The 21,699-nt window shown below is 39.7% G+C and overlaps 1 protein-coding gene across 2 annotated transcripts in view; it reads left to right on the top strand.

The window, feature by feature from the left end:
- Nucleotides 1–21,699, top strand: part of LOC134350741 (son of sevenless homolog 1) — a 204,921-nt gene that overhangs the window by 162,776 nt on the left and 20,446 nt on the right. For both annotated transcript variants that reach the window (XM_063056364.1, XM_063056363.1), the window contains exons 13-18: nt 6,068–6,171; nt 6,282–6,504; nt 7,067–7,186; nt 8,332–8,494; nt 16,735–16,852; nt 18,608–18,780. In XM_063056364.1, the coding sequence (XP_062912434.1) occupies nt 6,068–6,171; nt 6,282–6,504; nt 7,067–7,186; nt 8,332–8,494; nt 16,735–16,852; nt 18,608–18,780 (901 nt within the window). The remainder of the gene's footprint in view (nt 1–6,067; nt 6,172–6,281; nt 6,505–7,066; nt 7,187–8,331; nt 8,495–16,734; nt 16,853–18,607; nt 18,781–21,699) is intronic.

Here is a 21,699-nt window from a genome sequence, read left to right as displayed (position 1 = left end):
ATTGGCTCGTATATGTTTAGGGGAAATCCCACCCAGCACCTGCCTCAACACTCCCCACAGGGTCGGTTGCCGCCCGAATCAAGCCCAAACATCAATCATCAGCCAGCACACCCAGTAAGTTTTAACAAGTACACTTTATAGATATTACTAATTCTATGACGTTAATATAAATTCGATACAGAAAGGGAAGTGATGAAAAAAAAAAGGCGCCAAGACTTATCAAAGTCCAAGTACTTCGCGCGCAACCTTTGGAGCTCAATCGATTCCTGACGACCATCCGAATCTTGTCGACTCACGGCTCGGGACCACCTGGAGTGATCGACAGGAGCCTTTCCGCACGTCCACCGTCCTCCCCGTCTCTCCTCCGACTCCCCGCCAAAAACCCCATCCACAGTCATATGATACAGCATGGTATCCGAAAACAAAACAATACATGACCACCCATTGGTTAATAGCACCCTGCTATCTATAATAACCCAAGCAACTGTCTAGTTAGAGACTTTCTCAGCATTCCCCAGTATAGCATAACAAAAGAAGCCATTTTAAATTTAACAAAAAAGAAAGACCCCGTACACTACAAAAAATTTGGAATTCTAAGTGACATCTAAATTGATTATCTCAACAAGGTACGAGATGTAAAATTGCAGTAAGACTTTCTACTTCTGTATTCAACTTCTCTCATTTAAAAAAGATAAATTCACCATTTGACTTGCTCATTGTTTAACCTGCTTGTTGCTGTTTAATGACTTGTTTGCAAATATATGTAGATCTCTGAACATAAACATTATACAGCCTCTAACCATTTCACAAGGACTCCCAACTTTTCTGTGGTGTGCATAATTCCACATTTTTCATTTATATTCCACCTGCTTTATTCTAGACCATTCACTCACTTTGTCCATATCCTCTTGAAGCCTATTTCCATCTTCTGCTATACTCTCAATCCTTCTAGTCTGGTATAATCAGAAAACTTGAAAATATTACATTTGATTTCTTTACCACATTATTGATACGGATTGTGACTAGCTGTAGCATAGCAACCATACATTGCCTCAGTAGTCACATCCTGCAACCTGAAAACAATTAGGTTCTGCAGTGATAGGGAACTCTGTAGTTAGGGGGTCAGACAGGTGATTCTGTGGATGCAGGAAAGAAGCACGGATGGTAGTTTGCCTCCCAGGTGCCAGGGTCCGGGATGTTTTTGATAGCGTCCACGATATCCTGAAGTGGGAAGGTGAACAGCCAGAAGTCCTGGTACATATTGGTACCAATGACATAGGTAGGAAAAGGGAGGAGGTCCTGAAAACAGACTACATGGAGTTAAGAAAGAAGCTGAGAAACAGGACCACAAGGGTAGTAATCTTGGGATTACTGCCTGAGCCATGCAGTAGTGAGTATTGGAGTAGAGTGAGGTGGAGGAATAAATGCGTGGCTGAGGGATTGGAGCAGGGGACAGGGATTCAGATTTCTGGATCATTGGGACCTCTTTTGGAGCAGGTGTGACCTGTACAAAAAGGACGGGTTGCACTTGAATCCAAGGGGACCAATATCCTGGCAGGGAGGTTTGTTAAGGCTATTGAGAGAGTTTAAACTACAAACGTTTGTAGAATTGCTGGGGGGTGGGAACTGAACTGAGGAGATAGAGTCACAAATCGAGAAAGCTTGTAGATGGTGTAAGAGGGAGGATAGGCAGGTGATAGAGAAGGGATGCACTCAGACTGATGGTTTGAGATGTGTCTATTTTGTCATAGTCATACTTTATTGGTCCCGGGGGAAATTGGTTTTTGTTACAGTTGCACCATAAATATTTAAATAGTAATAAAACCATAAATAGTTAAATAGTAATATGTAAATTATGCCAGAAAATAAGTCCAGGACCAGCCTATTGGCTCAGGGTGTCCGACCCTCTAAGGAAGGAGATGCAAGGAATATCGTGAACAAGGCTGATGAGCTTAGAGCGTGAATCAGTACTTGGAGCCGTGACATCTTGACATCGTGAATCAGTACTTGGCCATGTTATGGCTGTTACAGAGACTTGGATGGCTGGGCAGGAATGGCTACTTAGAGTGCCAGGCTTTAGATGGTTCAAAAAGGATGGCGGGGGGGCAAAAGAGGTGGCAGTGCTGATTAGAGATACTGTCACGGTTGCAGAAAAGGAGGAAGTCATGGAGGGCTTGTCTACAGAGTCTCTGTAGTGAAAGTTAGAAACAGGAAGGGGTCAATAACTCTACTGGGTGTTTTTTATAGACCATCCAATAGTAACAGGGACATCGAGGAGCAGATACGGAGACAGATTCTGGAATAATGCAATAATAACAGGGTTGTCGTGATGGAAGATGTTAATTTCCCCAATATTGATTGGCATCTCCCTAGAGCAAGGGACTTAAGATGGGGTGGAGTTTGTTAGGTGTGTTCAGGAAAGTTTCCTGACATGATATGTGGATAAGCCTACAAGAGGAGAGGCTGTACTTGAGCTGGTATTGCGAAATGAACCTGGTCAGGTGTCAGATCTCTCACTGGGAGAGTATTTTGGAGATAGTCATCACAATTCTATTCCCTTTACCATAGCATTGGAAAGGGATAGGAACAGACAAGTTAGGAAATCATTTAATTGGAGTAAGGGGAAATATGAATATCAAGCACGAACTTGAAAGCATAAATTGGGAACAGATGTTCTCAGGGAAATGTACAGCAGAAATGTGGCAAGTGTTCAGGGGATATTTGCGTAGTGTTCTGCATAGGTACGTTCCAATGAGACGGAAAGTATGGTGTGGTACAGGAGCCATGGTGTACAAAGGCTGTTGAAAATCTAGTCAAGAAGAAAAGAAAAGCTTACGAAAGGTTCAAAAAAACTAGGTAATGATAGGAATCTAGAAAATTATAAGGCAAGCAGGAAGGAGTTTAAGAATGAAATTAAGAGAGCCAGAAGGGGCCATGATAAGGCCTTGGCAAACAGGATTAAGGAACGCCCCAAGGCATGCTACAAGTATGTGAAGAGCAAGAGGATAAGATGTGAGAGAATAAGACCAGTCAAGTGTGACAGTGGAAAAGTGTGTATGGAACTGGAGGAGGGAGCAGAGGTACTTAATGAATACTTTGCTTCAGTATTCATTATGGAAAAGGACCTTGGCGATTGTAGGGATGACTTACAGTAGACTGAAAAGCTTGAGCATATAGACGTTAAGCAAGAGGATGCGCTGGAGCTTTTGGAAACTATCAAGTTGGATAAGTCACCGGGACCGGATGAGATATACCCCAGGCTACTGTGGGAGGTGAGGGAGGATATTGCTGAGCCCTTGGCAATGATCTTTGCATCATCAGTGGGGACAGGAGTAGTTCAGGAGTATTGGAGGGTTGCAGATGTTGTTCCCTTATTCAAGAAAAGGAGTAGAGATAGCCCAGAAAATTATAGACCAGTGAGTCTTACTTCAGTGGTTAGTAAATTGATGGAAAGATCCTGCGAGGCAGGATTTATGAATATTTAGAGAGGCATAGTATGATTAGGAATAGTCAGCATGGCTTTGTCAAAGGCAGGTCGTGCCTTACGAGCCTGATTGAATTTTTTGAGAATGTGACTAAACACATTGATGAAGGTAGAGCAGTAGATGTAGTGTATATGGATTTCATTAAGGCATTTGATAAGGTACTCCATTCAAGGCTTATTGAGAAAGTAAGGAGACATAGGATCCAAGGGGACATTACTATATGGATCCAGAATTGGCTTGCCCACAGAAGTCAAAGAGTGGTTGTAGACAGGTCATATTCTGCATGGAGGTTGGTGATCAGTGATGTGCCTCAGATATCTCTTCTGGGACCCCTTCTCTTTGTGATTTTTATAAATGACCTGGATGAGGAAGTGGAGGGATGGGTTAGTAAATTTGCTGATGACACAAAGGTTGGAGGTGTTGTGGATAGTGTGGAGGGCTGTTAGAGGTTACAACAGGACATCGATAGGATGCAAAACTGGGCTGAGAAGTGGCAGATGGAGTTCAACCCAGATAAGTGTGTGGTGGTTCATTTTGGTATGTCAAATATGATGGCAGAATATAGTATTAATGCTAAAACTCTTGGGAGTGTGGAGGATCAGAGGATCTTGGGGTCCGAGTCCAAAGGACACTCAAAGCTGCTGTGCAGGTTGACTCTCTGGTTAAGAAGGCATACGGTGCATTGGCCTTCATGAACCGTGGGATTGAGTTTAATAGCCGAGAGGTAATGTTGCAGCTATATAGGACCCTTGTCAGACCTCACTTGGATTACTGTGCTCATTCCTGGTCACCTCACTACAGGAAGGACGTGGAAACCACTGAAAGGGTGCAGGGGAGATTTACAAGGATGTTGCCTGGATTGGGGAGCATGCCTTGTGAGAATAGGTTGAGTGAACTCGGCCTTTGCTCTTTGGAGCGACGGAGGATGAGAGGTGATTTGTTAGAGGTGTATAAGATTTTGAGAGGCATTGATCGTGTGGATAGTCAGAAGCTTTTTCCCAGGGCTGAAATGGTTGCCACAAGAGGACAGAATTCCTCGTGTTTACTCTATCTAAACTTTGACATGTTCCTTTGGAATTATTGGCTTTCAGGCTTACCAACTTCTCTACTCTATATTTTTGCCTAATAATTAATTCCTTCAGTTCCTCTTTTCTCCCATTTTAAATTCTGTTGTCTCTGCAAGAAACTCACATTTGTCTCTGTTAGTTTCTGCAGATTATCTGGGAAATTGATTTGCAGCTATAGTTGTCAAAGATGGTTTTTATCACCATGAATTAAACTTCAAATTTTCTCTTGGAGATGTTGAATTAATATCTGTACTTTTGGTTCGAACGAGATTTGCTCGTTTTTGCAATGCTTTAATGCGGATCTAGTTCATTAGTGGAAATTAATGATGTCTGTGTTTCAGGTTTATTTATCACTCTGTGAATATCTCAGTTACAATCAATGGAACTGGCTTATAGCTGTCCCACTGGATTGGCTGCTCACAGTTCAAAATTTATTGCTTCAACATTGAAAGGCTAAAGATATTTGTGGAGCATTACTTGTGTATTTTGTGTCTGGTGGGGACAGCCATTTTGTGATTTTAAAAAAATGAAATTGCTTTCAATTCTTCGACATTCACATTATCTTATCACAGATGTCCCAACTGATCAGATTTTGTACCAGCTTTCAGAAGCTTGAGTTTGCCAGAATTTCATGTTGTTTCTTCTTGTGGCATTAGTAACCAATGTTTAATTTCTAGTAATCTGGAAATCATTTCACAGAGAACTTGATGGAACTACACTCTGTTGGCACTTTATTAGGTATAGCTGTACACCTGCTTATTAATGCAAATATCTAATCAGCCAATCATATGGTAGCAATTCAATGCATAAATGCATGCAGACATGGTCAAGAGGTTTAATTCAAACATTATAATTAGGAAGAACTATGATCGAAGTAAGTATGACTGTGGAATGATTATTGTTGACAGACAGGGTGGTTTGCGTATCTCAGAAACTATTGATGATCTGGGATTTTCACACTGAACAGACTAGAGTTTACAGAGAACGGTGCACAAAAAATAAAATTGAATGAGCTGTAGTTCTGTGGGTGAAAATGGTCCAAGGTGAGAGTAACCACACATTTACAACAGTGGTGTGCAAAAGAGCATCTCTGAACATTCACCACATTGAACCTTAAAGTGGATAGGCTCTAGCAGCAGGAGACTGCAAACATATACCCAGTGGCTACCTTTTTTTAGGTACCTCATATACCTAATAACGTGGCCCCAGAGTGTACTTAGAACTTCTTTATAGACAAGAAAACTAATTTTTTTCTTTTGAAATGGGTTCCTTGCAACATTGTGTTGCCATGTTACATATAAAAGTTTTAGAATATATTAAAGTTGAAGGTAGTATGAGTCAACATCCTTTCTTACACAAATTTATCTTGCTTTACAAATTATGCTAATTTTTGTATAGTTGGGTGGAATACTGTGGAATAACTAAATTTATTTTAGTCAATTGAACAATGAGAGGCAATAATGAGAGGAATTGCTAAAACTGCAAAACTTATTTTCTACTTTTTATTGCATTAAGAGTTCTGAACGTTTGTCGTCACTGGGTAGAACATCACTTCTATGACTTTGAAAGAGATATAGAGTTGTTGCGTCGTCTAGAGGAGTTCATTGGGACAGTTAGAGGTGAGTGCCCTAAAGTTACCAAGCATCTTCAACTCAAAAATATTGACAAATATAAAGTAATTTTGATATTAAAGACTAATTATAATAACCCTCTCATGTTTGTGATGCAGGTAAAGCCATGAAGAAATGGGTTGAATCTATCAGTAAAATTATTCAGAGGAAAAAACAAGCACAAGCAAATGGACCATCACATGCTATTACATTTCAAAGTTCACCCCCATCTATTGAATGGCACATAACTAAAGTTGATCAGACTGAAGCATTTGACTTGTTGACTTTGCATCCAATAGAGATTGCAAGGCAGCTAACATTATTAGAATCAGATCTTTACAGGTAACAAGTTTTCTAATGCTGCTGTTGAATATTCTTGATTTCAGACTTAGAATCACATTATTATGGCAAATAAGCAACATTAGATTTTACTAAGATTTTAAGAGATGTAATACAAGGTGAGTTCAACTGTATGGCTGAACCTTCAAAATAGTAATTTTATGTTTTGCTGAAAAGCTTGTTACAAAATGTAATAGAGGACACTTAATGAAGTATTGATACAAATGTAGTTCATGTCAGTCTAGAAGAACTTGTATTGTAAATGCTTAAAATTGTTTCAGTAATAATTTTCGGATTATATACGTGAGATGAATTCAAGGGCAGAATGCAGTGGTGTTATCTGCTTTGCTCCACTGATAACAGTTTTTCAGTTTAATAGAGCTTTAAAGTAAAAATCACCTTCTCTGGACAAGATACTTACTTAAGCATGTTGTTATGTAAATAACTAATAATGCCATAAACTGGTGAATTTACACTTATAGCATTTGTCATATGAAATGCTAAAGTTTGAACTGTTTATTAATACTTGGTTTTAATGCTGTGGTTGTATGAATATGGATTTTAGAGCTGTTCAGCCATCAGAACTAGTAGGAAGTGTGTGGACGAAGGATGATAAAGAAATAAACTCTTCAAACCTCTTGAAGATGATACGACATACGACCAATCTCACTTTATGGTTTGAAAAGTAAGGCATTTACGTGTTTGATTACAGTCTGATAAAGTGGCAATGCATGCAACAAGGTTCAATGCTAGAGTTTTTGTTCCTGATCAGCCAATGCAAGCATTTTGGGCTCACACGTGGATTCGGTACATGGTATATTATTTGTCCTAAAAAGGCTCCACTACTGCACTAATTTGGAACAAGTATAATTCTTAGTGCCACATAAATCATTTCAGTTTTAAACTTATTCAGAGATGCTTCAAAGAGTGTTATCTGAGATCATTCTTACCCTTGGCCAATAGGCTCTATATTGAGTCAACCCATAGCTCTGGAAGTGATGAGCCCTTCCTGTTAGACTGTTTATTTTTTATTCTTTCTTACTTCTCTTCTTATATTTGTATATCTGTGCACTTGTAATGCTACTGTGACAGTGTAATTTCCTTTGGGATCAATAAGTATCTATCTTATCCTGATTCTAGTATAGCTATATTTCATCAAATCCTATTTTAAATCATGATTTTGCAATGGTTAAAATTATGATTAATTTTTAAAATTATTTATACATAATAAAGTTTTAGTTTTATTATTTGCCTCCTTTGTAAATCAAATTGCAATCAGTGCTAATTTTCCACAGATTCAAAGCTATGTCTTACATTTACCTCCTTTGTAAATCAAATTGCAATCAGTGCTAATTTTCCACAGATTCAAAGCTATGTCTTACAACCATTGCTTGTATTTGTGTAGGTCCTGCGTAATGCACTACCTGAGGTTCATTCACTATCTAAAGCCATGCCACCAGACTCTGGGGTTCAGAGAACTGGTAATATAGACTTCTCACTAATGATGCAGGTGAACACCAAACTGGGTGGTAGGGGTCTGAGCACAATGATCTAGCCTGTATTTAGGTAACATTTTCTCTGAAGGCGTTTTGAAAGATTTGGATGCAGATTGCAACGGGAATCTACTTTTGAAAACTTTAATAGCTTTGTTGATTTCCAAAAATTAAGTATCAGTGACATGCAGAAATGAATATAATTTCTTGTCTTTCGGTACTGCTGTTAAATTTAGTGGAAAGTTAAGTTTTCCAAGTTTTGAATATATGAATCAAAATGTTTCTTTATTGTTGAAATAGATTTTGTCATAAGTTTATAATTTTTTAAAATCTTTAGGTGCATAGTAGAAACTGAAAATTTGGAGGAAAGAATTGCAGTGGTCAGTCGCATAATTGAGATCCTGCAGGTTTTCCAAGAGCTAAACAATTTTAACGGTGTGCTGGAAGTGGTTAGTGCCATGAATTCATCTCCTGTTTATCGACTAGATCACACATTTGAGGTATGTAATCCATTCAAAGTTGTAATGTAATATGTAGAATTCTGTGAAAACGAAAGACTATTCTGGATAAATGGGGTACCATCATAATTATGTGAACTTGTGAATTTCTTCCCGCCTTACTTAATCCAATGTTTTGTAATGTGTGACTGAATGTGTAAAGAGGAGAATGTGAATGACCATTTTCTTTTCAATTATCACTGCAACATAGCTCTCTTAGAGAAACTGCATTTCCCTTATTTTCTTTTGTGGAAGAAAGGTATTCTTATCCAGCTTCAAATATTAAATATAATTATTGATGGTATTTATTGTGTGATAAACTTCATAAAAATATACTTTCTGGGCATGAACTTTTTAATAGGTATGCATGGTGCAATTAGTGAGTAGGATTCTATTCACAGAAAATAGAATTTTACAGTGAGAAGGAACAATTGGTCACTTTGAGTATACGTCATTGGTATTCTGTTGTTAAATGTGCAATTTTTGTAAAACTCCTGCAATGTACATTTGAAATAGGAGCATGAGGAACTTCCTCAGCATTTGAGCTGCTCCACTTTTCAATGAGATTTCTAACCTCATTTAAATCTCAGATTTTCATTCCTTCCTACCCAATTAACCTTTTAATCCCTGAGTTATCAAGAATCTGTCCAATTTTTCCTTAAAATTAATCAAAGTGCTTTCTCAACAAGTTCTGTGATGGAAGATAAAAGTTCATCCCCATATCTCTTTCAGAGAAAGTTTCCTCTCTCATTCATGGAACATATTGATCATAAATTAAACTTTGTGTGTTATTCTAATTATTCAAATATTGAGAAGCTGGTTTGATTCAGTCACATATTACAAAACATTGGATTAAATAATGCGGGAAGTAATTCACAAGTTCACATGATTATGATGGTACCCCATTCTGCTTCTCAAGCTGCCACTTGTACCATGTTGGCTACTCATTAAATTTTGCAGCTCCCAATGTATTGCCTTGGCATTTCTGCAGGTTGTGGGAAATAATGACCCACCTTGACCTATCCTAATCCTAGCACTACTTATGATGTTAGTTATTTCACTGCCACCAAATACTTTATATGGAAGCAGTTGAGGATAAAAGTAATTTTGGAAGTTTATTTTAAAACATTAAACTTTTGTGATTAATTATAAGCAAACATACTGTAAAATAAAGTAACTTAAGCAAATAAAATTACGTTATTACATGAAGATGTGGATGGAAGTTGATGGGTGAACATGAATTACAGTTTAAGATCTGGTGGCATTGGAGAGCAGTGACTCTTTGCTTGCATCTCCAAAAGAAATCATCAAATATTCCTGTTTAGGACTACTTCAATTGAAATCTATAGTCACAACCATAGATACTTCAGTAAGCTACGTTTTAAGACATTTAAAAAAGCAGTCTATCCTCAAAATTGGTGAACTGTGGACTGCAGACCATCTACATACCAAGTGCAGTTTCCCTTTAAGAAAATGTAGCCAAAGTGCTGGGCCGCAGGTAAAACTGAATCACAGGGTCCAGAGGGTCGCCACTTCCTCAAATCCTCTGGAAAATAAAATTGAAGGCGTCAGTACAAGACTGTAGTACCTCAAGGACTGCTGTTTACTTTGCTTCACAGAGATGTGGCTCACCCCTCAGCATTCCAGACACAAACCTTCACCTTCCACCACAAGGATTAGAGAGTAGCACCAGGTAAAGACAAAAGCAGCAACACTTGCTTCATGATTTACTCATCGTGTCATCTGGCTATTCTGTCTCAGTCCTGCTACCACAATCTGGAAGATTTGACAGTCAGTTGTCATCCATTCTATCTGTCGAAGGAATTTTCTGCCATCATCCTGGCCAGTGTTAGGTTGGCACTGGAGCAGCTGATCACCGTGATCGGTAGTTATGAGACAGCATACCTTGATCCCTTACTGATCATTTTGGAGACTTAAAATAGGCCAGCTTGAAGAGGTCACTGACCAACCACCGCCAATATATCACCTGTGGAATCAGAGGAGTCAACACAGGTTGACCACTGTTATACTACCATCAAGATCGCTTACCATGCCATCCCACGCCTGCACTTTGGCAAGTCCAATCATCTGGTTTTATTTCTACTCCCATTTTCAGAGACTGAGGACCACAGGACCAGTGGTGAGGACCTCAAAGGTATGGTCAAGCGAGGCAGAGGAGCTATGTTAGAGTTTGCAGACCATTGCTTCCTACGATGCAAACCTAACGTCATAAATGGCTGTGATGCTTCACTCCCCGATGAGCTGAACACCTTTTATGCATACTTTGAAACAGAGAATAAAGCTATAGCCGGGCATATCCCTGCAATGTCTTTCATAAGGATGAGCCCTCGCAAAGCAACAGGTGCTGATGGTGTAACTAGTACCTGTGCTCAAGAAGACCAGGGTGAACTGTCTCAAGAGCTATGGCCCAGTACCACTCATATCTACTGACGTGAAGTGCTTTGAGAGGTTAGTCATGGTTGAAATTAATTCCTACCCAAGGAAAGACATGGACCTGCTGCAATTTGCCTATTGCCATAATAGAGTCATAGAGAAATACAACACAAAAACAGGCCCTTTGGCCCATCTAGTCCATGCCAAAACCATTTAAACTGCCTACTCCCAATGACCTGCACTTGCACAATAGCCCTCCATATCCCTACTATCCATATACCTATCCAAACTTCTCTTAAACATTTACGAAGGGTAATTGATAAGTTCATGGCCGAAGATAGAAAGAGTCAATTTTAGAAAACCTAGCACATTTATTTTTCAACATAGTCCCCTCCTACATTTACAGATTTAGTCCAATGGTCGCGGAGCATACGGATTTTGGACCTCCAGAAAGTGTCCACAGCAGGGGTGACTGATAAGTTTGTGGCCTAAGGTAGACGGAGATGAGTTATATGGCTCTCGTTACGTGCACATGCATTTCAACTCTTTGAGTGATTATGCAGAAAGTTTGAAGTTAATAACTCATCAGGGGTGATTGATAAGTTTGTGGCCTAAGGTAGAAGGAGATGAGTTATTAACTTCAAACTTTCTGCATAATCACTCAGAGTTGAACTGCATGGGCATGTAACGAGAGCCGTATAACTCATCTCCTTCTACCTTAGGCCACGAGCTTATCAATCACCCCCGCTGTGGACACTTTCTGGAGGTCCAAGATCATATTCTCCATGCCCACTGGACTAAGTGTGTAAATGTAGGAGGGGAATATGTTGAAAAATAAACGTGCCAGGTTTTCTAAAATTGACTCCTATCTTAGGCCACAAACAACAATCACCCCTCGTAAATCGAGCTCACGAAGACCACTTTTGCTGTTAGCTCATTCCACACTCTCACAACTCTCTGAGTGAAGAAATTTCCCCACATATTCCCCTTAAACTTTTCACCTTTCATCCTTAAGCAATGATCTCTGGTTGTAGCCCCAGCCAACCTCAGTAGAAAAGGCCTGCTTGCATTTACCCTATCTATACCCCTCATAATTTTGTATACCTCTATCAAATCTCCTCTCGGTTCGCACTCGCCAGATCATTTCTGATAGTATTCTCCAATTTTGAATCTCAGCCCGCAAACCAGACCTACCTCTTTACATATTTACTTCGAAACTAATGGCATTATGGTCCCTGGAAGCAAAGTGTTCCCTACACAAACTTCTGTAACTAGCCCAGTGTTATTCCCTAATAGCAGATCCAGTATCACATACTCTCTCATAGGGACATCTATGTACTGATGAAGGAAATTTTCCTGAACACACTTAACAAACTCTATCTCATCAATCCTTTTACAGAATGGGATTCTCGGTCAACATGTGGAAAGTTAAAATTGCCTACTATACAGCCTTATGTTTCTTGCAACAGCCTGCGTTCTATTTACAATTTTTTTCCCTCTAAATCCCTAAGACTGTTGGATGGTCTGTAATATAGCCCTATTAACGTGGTCATACCTTTCTTATTTCTCAGTTCAACCTATAACACCTCACTAGTTGAGTTCTCCAGTTTGTCCTGACAGAGCACTGCTGTGACATTTTCCCTGATTAGAAACACCACCCCTCCTCCTTTAATCCCTCCCACTCTGTCACGTCTAAAACAACGAAACACAGGAATACTGAGCTGCCTCTCCTGCAACCAAATCTCACTAATGGCTACAACGTCATAATTCCAGGTGTTGATCCATGCCCCAAGTTCATCTGCCTTTCCTGCAATACTACTTGCATTGAAATATATGCAGCTCAGGGCACTAGTCGCACCATGCTCAACCTTTTGATTCCTGACTTTGAGGTCTTATCAAAATCTGCCTCCATAACTTCTCTACTAACTGTTCTGGCACTGTGGTTCCATCTTTCGGCAATTCTAGTTTAAACCGCATCGTGCCTTTCCGCTAGGAAATAGATCAACAGTGGACGCAACCTCTTGAATCTGGATGAGTATCCCACAGTTGTTACCAACTTCATTAAAACCTGTCTGGATGAGTATGTGTCTATGAAAACCCGCTGTACATTCCTAACCCAAAAGCTGTGGATGAACTACGAGGTTCATCATCTGAAGGCAAAATCTGTGTCATTTAAATCTGGCTACCCAGCTCTGTATAAGAAAACCAGGTATGAATTGTGGAGAGCTATTTCAAGAGCTAAGAAACAATTCTGAGCGAGATTGGAGGCAACATCAGATGCACGTCAACTCTAGAAAGGTTTGCAAGACATTACTTCCTACAAAGCGAAACCCAATAGCATGAATGGCAGTAATGCTTCACTACGAGATGAGCTCAATGTCTTTTACGCCCAGTTTGAAAGAGAATAAAACTACAGTTGTGAAGATCCCTGCTGCACCCGGTGACCCTGTGATCTCTGTCAGAGGCCGATGTCAGGCTGCCTTTCAGAAGGGTAAACCCTCGTGAGGTGGCAGGTCCCAATAGAGTACCTGCTTTGGCCCTGAAAACTTCTGCCAACCAATTGGCAGGTGTATTCAAGGACATTTTCAGCCTCTCACTGCTACATTAGAAGTTCCCACCTACTTCAAAAGAGCAATAATTTTACCAGTGCTCAGGAAGAGCAGGGTGAGCTACCTTAGTGACTATTATCCGGTAGCACTCAAATCTATGATGATGAATTGCTTTGAGAGGTTGGTCATGGCCAGAGTCATCTGCTGCCTCAGTAAAGACCTGGACCCACTGCAATTTGCCTATCACCACAATCGGTCTATGTCAAATGCAATCTCAATGGTTCTTCACGCAGCCTTGGATCACCTGGACAATACAAATACCTATGTCAAGATGCTGTCCATTGACTATTGCTCAGTGTTTAACACCATCATTCCTAGTTTTGATCAATAAACTACAGAACCTGGACCTCTGTTCCTCCTCCTGCAATTGGATCCTCACTGCTGATCAACACTGGTGCACCTCAGGAATGTGTGCTTAGCCCACTGCTCTACTCTCTACACCCATTACTGTGTGGCTAGGCGTTGCTCAAATAGCATCTATGAATTTGCTGATGATACAACCATTGTTGGCAGGATTTCAGATGGTGACAAAAGACCATACAAGAGCGAGGTATACCAGTTAGTTGAGTGGTGTCACAGCAACAACCTTACACTCAATGTCTGTAAGACCAAAGAGCTGATTTTGGGCTTCAGAAAATGTAGGATGAGGGAACATGAACCAATCCTCCTAGAGGGATCAGAAGTGGAGTGAGTCAGCACCTTGAAGTTCCTGGGTGTCAAGATCGCTCAGGATCTAACCTGGTCCCAACATATTAATGCAGCTACAAAGAAGTGAAGATATCAACTATACTTCATTAGGAGTTTGAGGAGATTTTGTTTGTCATCTCAAACTTCTGCCGATATACTACGGAGAGCATTCTGACAGGCTGCATCACGGTCTGGTATTTGGGGCTAATGTATGGGATTAAAAGAAGTTACAGAAAGTTGTAAAATTAGCCATTTCCATCATGGGTACTAGTCTCCATAGTTTCCAAGACATCTTCAAGGAGCGGTGCCTCAGAAAGGCAGTGTACATTATTAAGGACTCTCATCACCCAGGGCATGCCCCTTGTCATTGTTACCATCGGGAAGGAGGTACAGAAGTCTGAAGGCACGTGCTCAGCGATTCAGAAACAGCTTCTTCCCCTCTGCCATCTGATTTCTAAATTGCATGAGCACTACCTCACCTTTTTTAATTGTTTCTATTTTTGAACTATTTTTAATTTAACTATTTAATGTACATATATTTACTGCAAATTATTTTTTGTGTATAATCATGTACTGCTGTGTTAAGTTAACAAATATCATGACGTATGCAGGTGATATTAAACCTGATTCTGATTCATTGGCTCTCTGCTGAGCCTTGGACCACCTGGACAACAGCAATACCTATGTCAGGCTGCTGTTTATTAATTACAGTTCAGCATTCAACACCATCACCCTGTCAGTACTGATCAATAACATCTAAAACCCAGGCCTTTGTACCTCCCTCTGCACCTGGATCATTGACTTCGTCATTCGGAGTCCACAGTCAGTGTGGGTCACAGAAAATCATCACAAGTGCACCTCAGATATACGTACCTACTGCTGTACTTTTTCGTCATGCATTACGGTGTGGCTAGGCACAGCGCAAACGGCATCTATCATTTTGCTGATGATACAACTGTTGTCGACAGAATCTCAAATGGTGATGAGGCATACAGGAGTGAGATAGATCAGCTGGTTGAGTGGTTTCACAACAACAACCATGCACTCATCGTCAGTAGGACCAAGGAACTGATTGTGGACTTCAGGAAGGGAATTTAGCCAGAGAGTGGTGAATTTGTGAAATTTATTACTACAGGTAGCTTTGGAGGTCAGGTCGTTGGGAATTTTTAAGGCAGGGCTTGATAGGTTCTTGCTTGGACACGGCATCAAAGGTTATGGAGAGAATTCTGGGGAGTGGGGCTGAGGAGGGGGTATGAAGGATCTGCCATGATTAAATGGTGGAACGGGCTCAATGGGCCAAATGGCCTAATTCTGCTCCTATGTCTTATGGTCTTTTGGAAATTGAAGGAACACACACCAGTCCTCTCAAGGATTCAGCAGTGGAAAGAGTGTACAGTTTCAAGTTCCTAGGTGTCTACATCTCTGAAGATCTATTTTGGACCCAGCATATTGATGCAGTTACAAAGAAGGCATGTTAGTGGCTATATTTCATTAGGAGTTTGAGGAGATATGGTACGTCACCAAAGACTCTAGCAAATTTCGACAGATATACTGTGGAGAGCATCTGACTGGTTGCATCGCTATCTAGTATGGAGGGGGAAAGCCTACCATTCATCATTAAGGACCCTTACCATCCAGGACATGCCCTCTTTTCATTGCTTCCATCAGGGAGGAGGTACAGGAGTCTGAAGACATCCACTCAATGTTTTATGAGCAGCTTTTTTGCCTCTGGCATCAGATCTCTGAACAGATATTGAGCCGTGAGCTTTACCTAACTATTTCTGCACTACTTATGTATTTTATATATAATGTGTGTGTGCTTATTGTATATTTTATATGTTGCATTGTACTGCCACAAAAGAACAAATTTCAAGACATATATTAGTGACAATAAATCTGGTGCTGATCCTCAAAATTTGGGCTCGAAGCCAACAGGTGTTAAATTATCTTATCTGTTCTGGGGATTTGGACAGTGTACTAGGAACTTTGCTTAAAAACTACCTTGTGCAGCATTTTGTAATGGGAGCCATCACTGGCAGTGACATTAAAATGATGCATAAAATCAAGGATGAAGCTAAGCTGTTTCTGATCATTTATAAAATGTTATTATCCCATGCATGACTTGTGCCCCAAATTGTCACTGGACTTAAGGTAAAAGGAGGTGGAGGAAAGAATTGAGGACTGCAATGAAAAGGTAAAAGTGATTAGTTTTCTATTTGCTAAACAAAATAAATTTAAGAAAGAGTAGAATTTTTGAAAGCAAAGTGATTACATTTGGAATCAAAATGTATTTTGTCCAATCAAGAATCCACAAGTTAGCAATAATTTGGGAAATATCATCTTCATACTAAGTCGTGGACATTTTCCATGTACAATAATGCAGTACAGCAACTAATAAGTTCATTTATTCAAAAGACAACTAGGTTGAGTCCAAATTTAACCTAGACTAAATTAATATATTTGGGTATGCAAATATACAATGTAGATGTTGGAAGTTGGTTGAACCAAATGGAATTCCTCAATCCTGATTGCTCTGTTTGTTTGGTTTCATAGCAAATAGCAAGTCGGCAAAAGAAAATTTTGGAGGAAGCTCATGAATTGAGTGAAGATCACTATAAAAAGTATTTGGCCAAACTCAGATCCATTAACCCTCCATGTGTGCCTTTCTTTGGTAGGCTCTGATTTTTTTTATTCCGTGATGTACTACATGTATTATAGGTATTGGTATTATTGTTTAGTAAACAACAGCAGTGGGATGAGAAATTTCATATGAATCTTGTATTTGTTTATATTTTATCTGGAGAAATTCTTTCTCCTATGTTGTCTTTTCTAAGTTAAAGTAATCTAATGAGGACAAGCTGACTATTTTGAGTTAGAGAGCTAGCTTTGGAGAGATAGCAGATTATTTCCAATGTAGGAACTATGAAGTTACCCACTTTAGTACAACTCCCCTACAACTCCAGCAGTGCAAATTTGACCCTGACCTCTTGTGCTGTCTGTGTGGATTTTGCACATTCGCCCCATAGTTGCATAGGTTTCCACCTGTTGCTGTGGTGACCATAGACATATGAGCAGAATGATGCCATTTGGCCCATCAAGTTTACTGCCCCATGCAATCATGGCTCAACCCATTTCTCCTGCCTTCTTCCCATAATCATTGACACTCTTACTAATCAAGAACCTATTAACGTCTGCTTCAAATATATCCATTGATTTGATTTTCACAGATGTCCATGGCAATGAATTCCATGGATTTACCACCCTCTGAAATTTCTCGGCATCTCTGTTCCAAAGGAATGGCCTTCTATTCTGAGACTGTGCCCTCTGTCTGTAGATTTTCCCACAGTTGGAAACATCCTCTCCATGTCTACTCTGTTTGGGCCTTTCGATATTTGGTAGCTTTTAATGAGATCCCTCCTCATTCTTCAAAACTCCAAGGGGTACAGGCCCACAACCATTGAATACTCCTCACATGTTAACCCTTTCATTCCTGAGATCAATCTTGTAAACCTTTTCTGGACCCTCTCCAATGCCAGCATATCCTTTCTTAGATATGGTGCCCAAAACTGCTCACCATGTTACTTAATTCATTGATCTATTCAGTTGGTCTATCTCCAATCATACTAAAGTGTTATTCGTAGTTTGACTCAGATAATAGTATTGTACCAATGCAAAGGTTTGCTCAGCTTCAGTCATCTGTAACAAAGTATTTGCAAAAAGGAAAGCAGGTAACAGCAATTCTTGCATGCAATGTGACAGCTCAGTATACTAATGCACTGTAAAATCTGTGGGTTTAGTGAGAAGTAACATACACCACGTTGCAGAAGAGTCCTGATGAGGTAAATTCTTAGCACTCATTGATGTTTGCACACTCTACCTCGGTGCTGTGGGCGAGTCGGAAACTGATACAGCTATATATTGGGCTTTAAAAGGCACAAGGACAATTTTGGTGTGCCAATCCTCATCATGTTCTTGTAATACACTGTTAATTGTACTCCACCTCAACTTTTAATCTAAGATCTTACATGGGGGGCTTTTATAATTATTTAATATTTACTTGAATTTTAAGGTTTTTAAATGTCTTTGAACATCAGAAGCTTTTAAAAACTGTTGTAAAAGAAAAAGAATCAACTAAAAATCAACTTGAAAAAGAATCAACCCAGGTTCTGTTGGCTATCAAGAGGTGTGGGGAATGTTTCAAGGTTGTGACACCTGAAACTGCTGAACTGTGGAATTTAAAAGAGCAGTGAGGTTGACCTTTCATATTCACACATGAAGTCCATTTTGAAGGAACAGGCTGTGTCTTTATCATTGGATTAGCTATGTCTTAAATTATCTTTTGTTTGATTTCAAGTTTGATTGTTTCTAATTTTACTTGGGCATTTCAAATTTATTAAAGTAACTGGCAATTTATTTCATTATTTAGGAATATATTTGACAAACATTTTGAAGACTGAGGAAGGTAATCCTGATTTCCTGAAGAGACATGGTAGAGAATTAATAAACTTCAGTAAGAGAAGGAAGGTTGCTGAAATAACAGGAGAGATCCAGCAATACCAAAATCAACCATACTGCTTACGAGTAGAGCAAAACATTAAGGTCAGTCCTTTTTTAGAAAGACCAAGAGGAGAGGGAAAATGCAACAATGCCTTATTTTGTGAAAATAGTTCAGTAAAAAATAAATTGTGCATGAATTGTTTTATTCAACACTTCTTCTGTTGGGGAGAGGGAGATTTCAGACCTGACGTAATTCAGAATGCTCAAATTTATTCAACATGCTGAGATTGGATAATTATTGCTGGGAGACCTTGTCACCTCACATTTAAAAAAGAACAATCTCAATTTTGGACAACAGTGTTTTTTGTGTTTCAGGCAAGAATCAACAAAAAAAATCCCTGTATGAGATTAGATTAGATTCAACTTTATTGTCATTGTGCCGAGTACAGATACAAAGCCAATGAAATGCATTTAGCATCTGACCAGTAATGCAAAGAATAGTGTTATTTGCAAAGTAACTGTGAATAAAAAAAGTGCTACAGCACACAAATATAAAAGTACTGAGAGAGTACAATACGGATGCAGTATTGCTTAGCACTGTGATGAGAGGGTCAGCAGTGTCACAGCCTCAGGGAAGAAGCTCTTCCTGTGCCTGCTTTGGTCAAGATAGACTTTTTAAAAATTACTGCTGGAGTTAAAAAATTTACTTTACAAATGAAGAAGTGGATGACAGCAGCTATTATTTCAGTCCCATGTATGTTTACAGCACATGCCATCATGAATTCAGATTGGAGTCAATCATAGAGTAATACAGCATGGAAACAGGCCCTTTGACCAACTGGTTCATACTGACCACAGCATCCTCCCTGTTTGTCCCATTTACCTGCATTCAGCTAATAAACCTCCAAGATTCTTCCTCCCCTCCATGTACCTATTCAACTGCCATTTAAATGTAATTGCATTTTCCTCGACCACTTCTTGTGACAGTTTATTCCAGGTACTCACTACCCTCTGTGTAAATAAGTTACCCATCAGATGTCTTTTATCTTGTATCACTGCTGTCTTGTTTTGGACTCTAACCCTGGGAAAAAGACTGTGGCTCTCCACCTAGTCCAGGCAATGACTTTGTAAATCTTTTTAGCATGATGTCTGTTCTATAACAGTGACCAAAACTGTACACAATGCTCTAAATGTGGCCTCACCCATGACTTGTATAGCTGCAACATAATATTGCTACTCCTAACCTTGGCACCCTGACTAATGATAAGTCTAGTTTGACTGCCTAAAATGCACCACCGTACATTTACATAACATGAAATATGTTCGCTGTTTTTCAGCCCACCTCCCTAACTCTTCATGATCTCTTTGCAATTCATTGTAACATGCTTCACTAGCAACAAACCTAAGTTTGTATCATCAACAAGTTTTCTAATCGTGCCATGAACATTCATATCTTAATCATTTACATAAATAAAGAATAACTGAAGTTCCATCACTGACCTCTGGGGCACTCGACAGTCCTCCGGTTAGAGAATCGATCTTGAACCATCACATATCATGAAGCCAGTTCTGAATCCACCTCGCAGTTCCCACTGAATCCCATGTGACTTAACCTTCAAGATCATCCTACAATCCAGAACCTTGTCAAAGGCCATATCAAAGTCCATATAAACAACATCCACTGCCTTATCTTCATCTATCCCATTAGTTACCTCTTTGAAAATTTCCAAAAGATTGATAAGACATGACTTTGTATGCACAAAGCCTTGCTGACTATTCCTGATCAAACCTCATATCTAAGTGGTAGTAGATTTTGTCACTCAGAACTCCCTGCGGTGACTTTCCTACAACTGAAGTCAAGCTCAGCAGCCTGTAGTTCCCTGGCTTGTCCTTGCTAGCCTTCTTGAACAATGGAACAACCTGAGACTTCCTCCAGTCTCTGGAACTTCACCAATGGCTAACAATGAAGGAAGTACCTCTACAAAGGCTTTCTTCCCTTACTTCTCATAAGATCTGGGGATTGCACTTGGTCTGGCCCTGGATATTTGCCCATCTTAATGCACTTCAAGGTTGTAAATACCTTCTTCCTTATAAGACCTTATTACTTATTACCTTCATTTATTTGGCATCCATGATATTCTCCTCAGTAAACACAGTGGAGAAATAGACATTAAAAATCTTGGCCATCACCAGTGGCTTCACACATAGGCAGCCACGATAGCATATAAGAGGACCCAGTGTCTCCCTAGTCACACTTTTACTGTTAATATAACCCAAGAACCTCCAAGGATTATCTTTAACCCTGCATGCCAAATACATCTCATATGCTCCTTTTGCCCTCCTAATTTCTTTATTAATCCTGGCCTTAAATTGTTTATACTCGGCGAGGGATTCATTCGTACCCAGCTGCCTTAATGTGATATAGGCTTCCTTATTTGTCCTTACCAGAGCCTTGATATTTCTTATTGCCCTAAACTTGGTGTGTCTACCTTTTTACCCTAACAGGAACATGCTACCCCCTGGACTCTTGATATGTTCCTGTTAAAAGCCTCCCACTTGCCAACTGTTCATTTGCCTTTACATATTAACTGGTCAACCCCAGTTAGATCCCTCAAAGTTGGATCTTCTCTACTTTAGGTCTTTAAGCTGTGGATCTTTTCTATCTTTTTCCATAACTTTTTTAAAACCTAATAGAATTGTGGTCACTGGATTAAAGTGCTCCCTAGCTACCACTTCAGTTATTTGGCCTGTCATTCCCCAAGAAGAGGTCCAGTTCCTCCTCTTAGGAAGTGAGGCAGGCCAAGTAACTGAATAACTGAAGTCCCAGCACTGACCTCTGGGGCACCTGACAGTCCTCCAGTTAGAGAATCGATCTTGAACCATCACCTACCATCAAGCCAATTCTGAATCCAACTCGCAATTCCCCCGAATCCCATGTGACCTAACCTTCAAGATCGTCGTACCATATATTGCATGAGGGTGTTGTTCAGAGGGACTGAATTAGACTGAAATAATATGTCC

The sequence above is a fragment of the Mobula hypostoma genome, chromosome 8 (assembly GCF_963921235.1).
Source record: "Mobula hypostoma chromosome 8, sMobHyp1.1, whole genome shotgun sequence".
Classification (NCBI taxonomy): domain Eukaryota; kingdom Metazoa; phylum Chordata; class Chondrichthyes; order Myliobatiformes; family Myliobatidae; genus Mobula; species Mobula hypostoma.
This window is presented reverse-complemented; position numbering and strand designations above follow the sequence as displayed.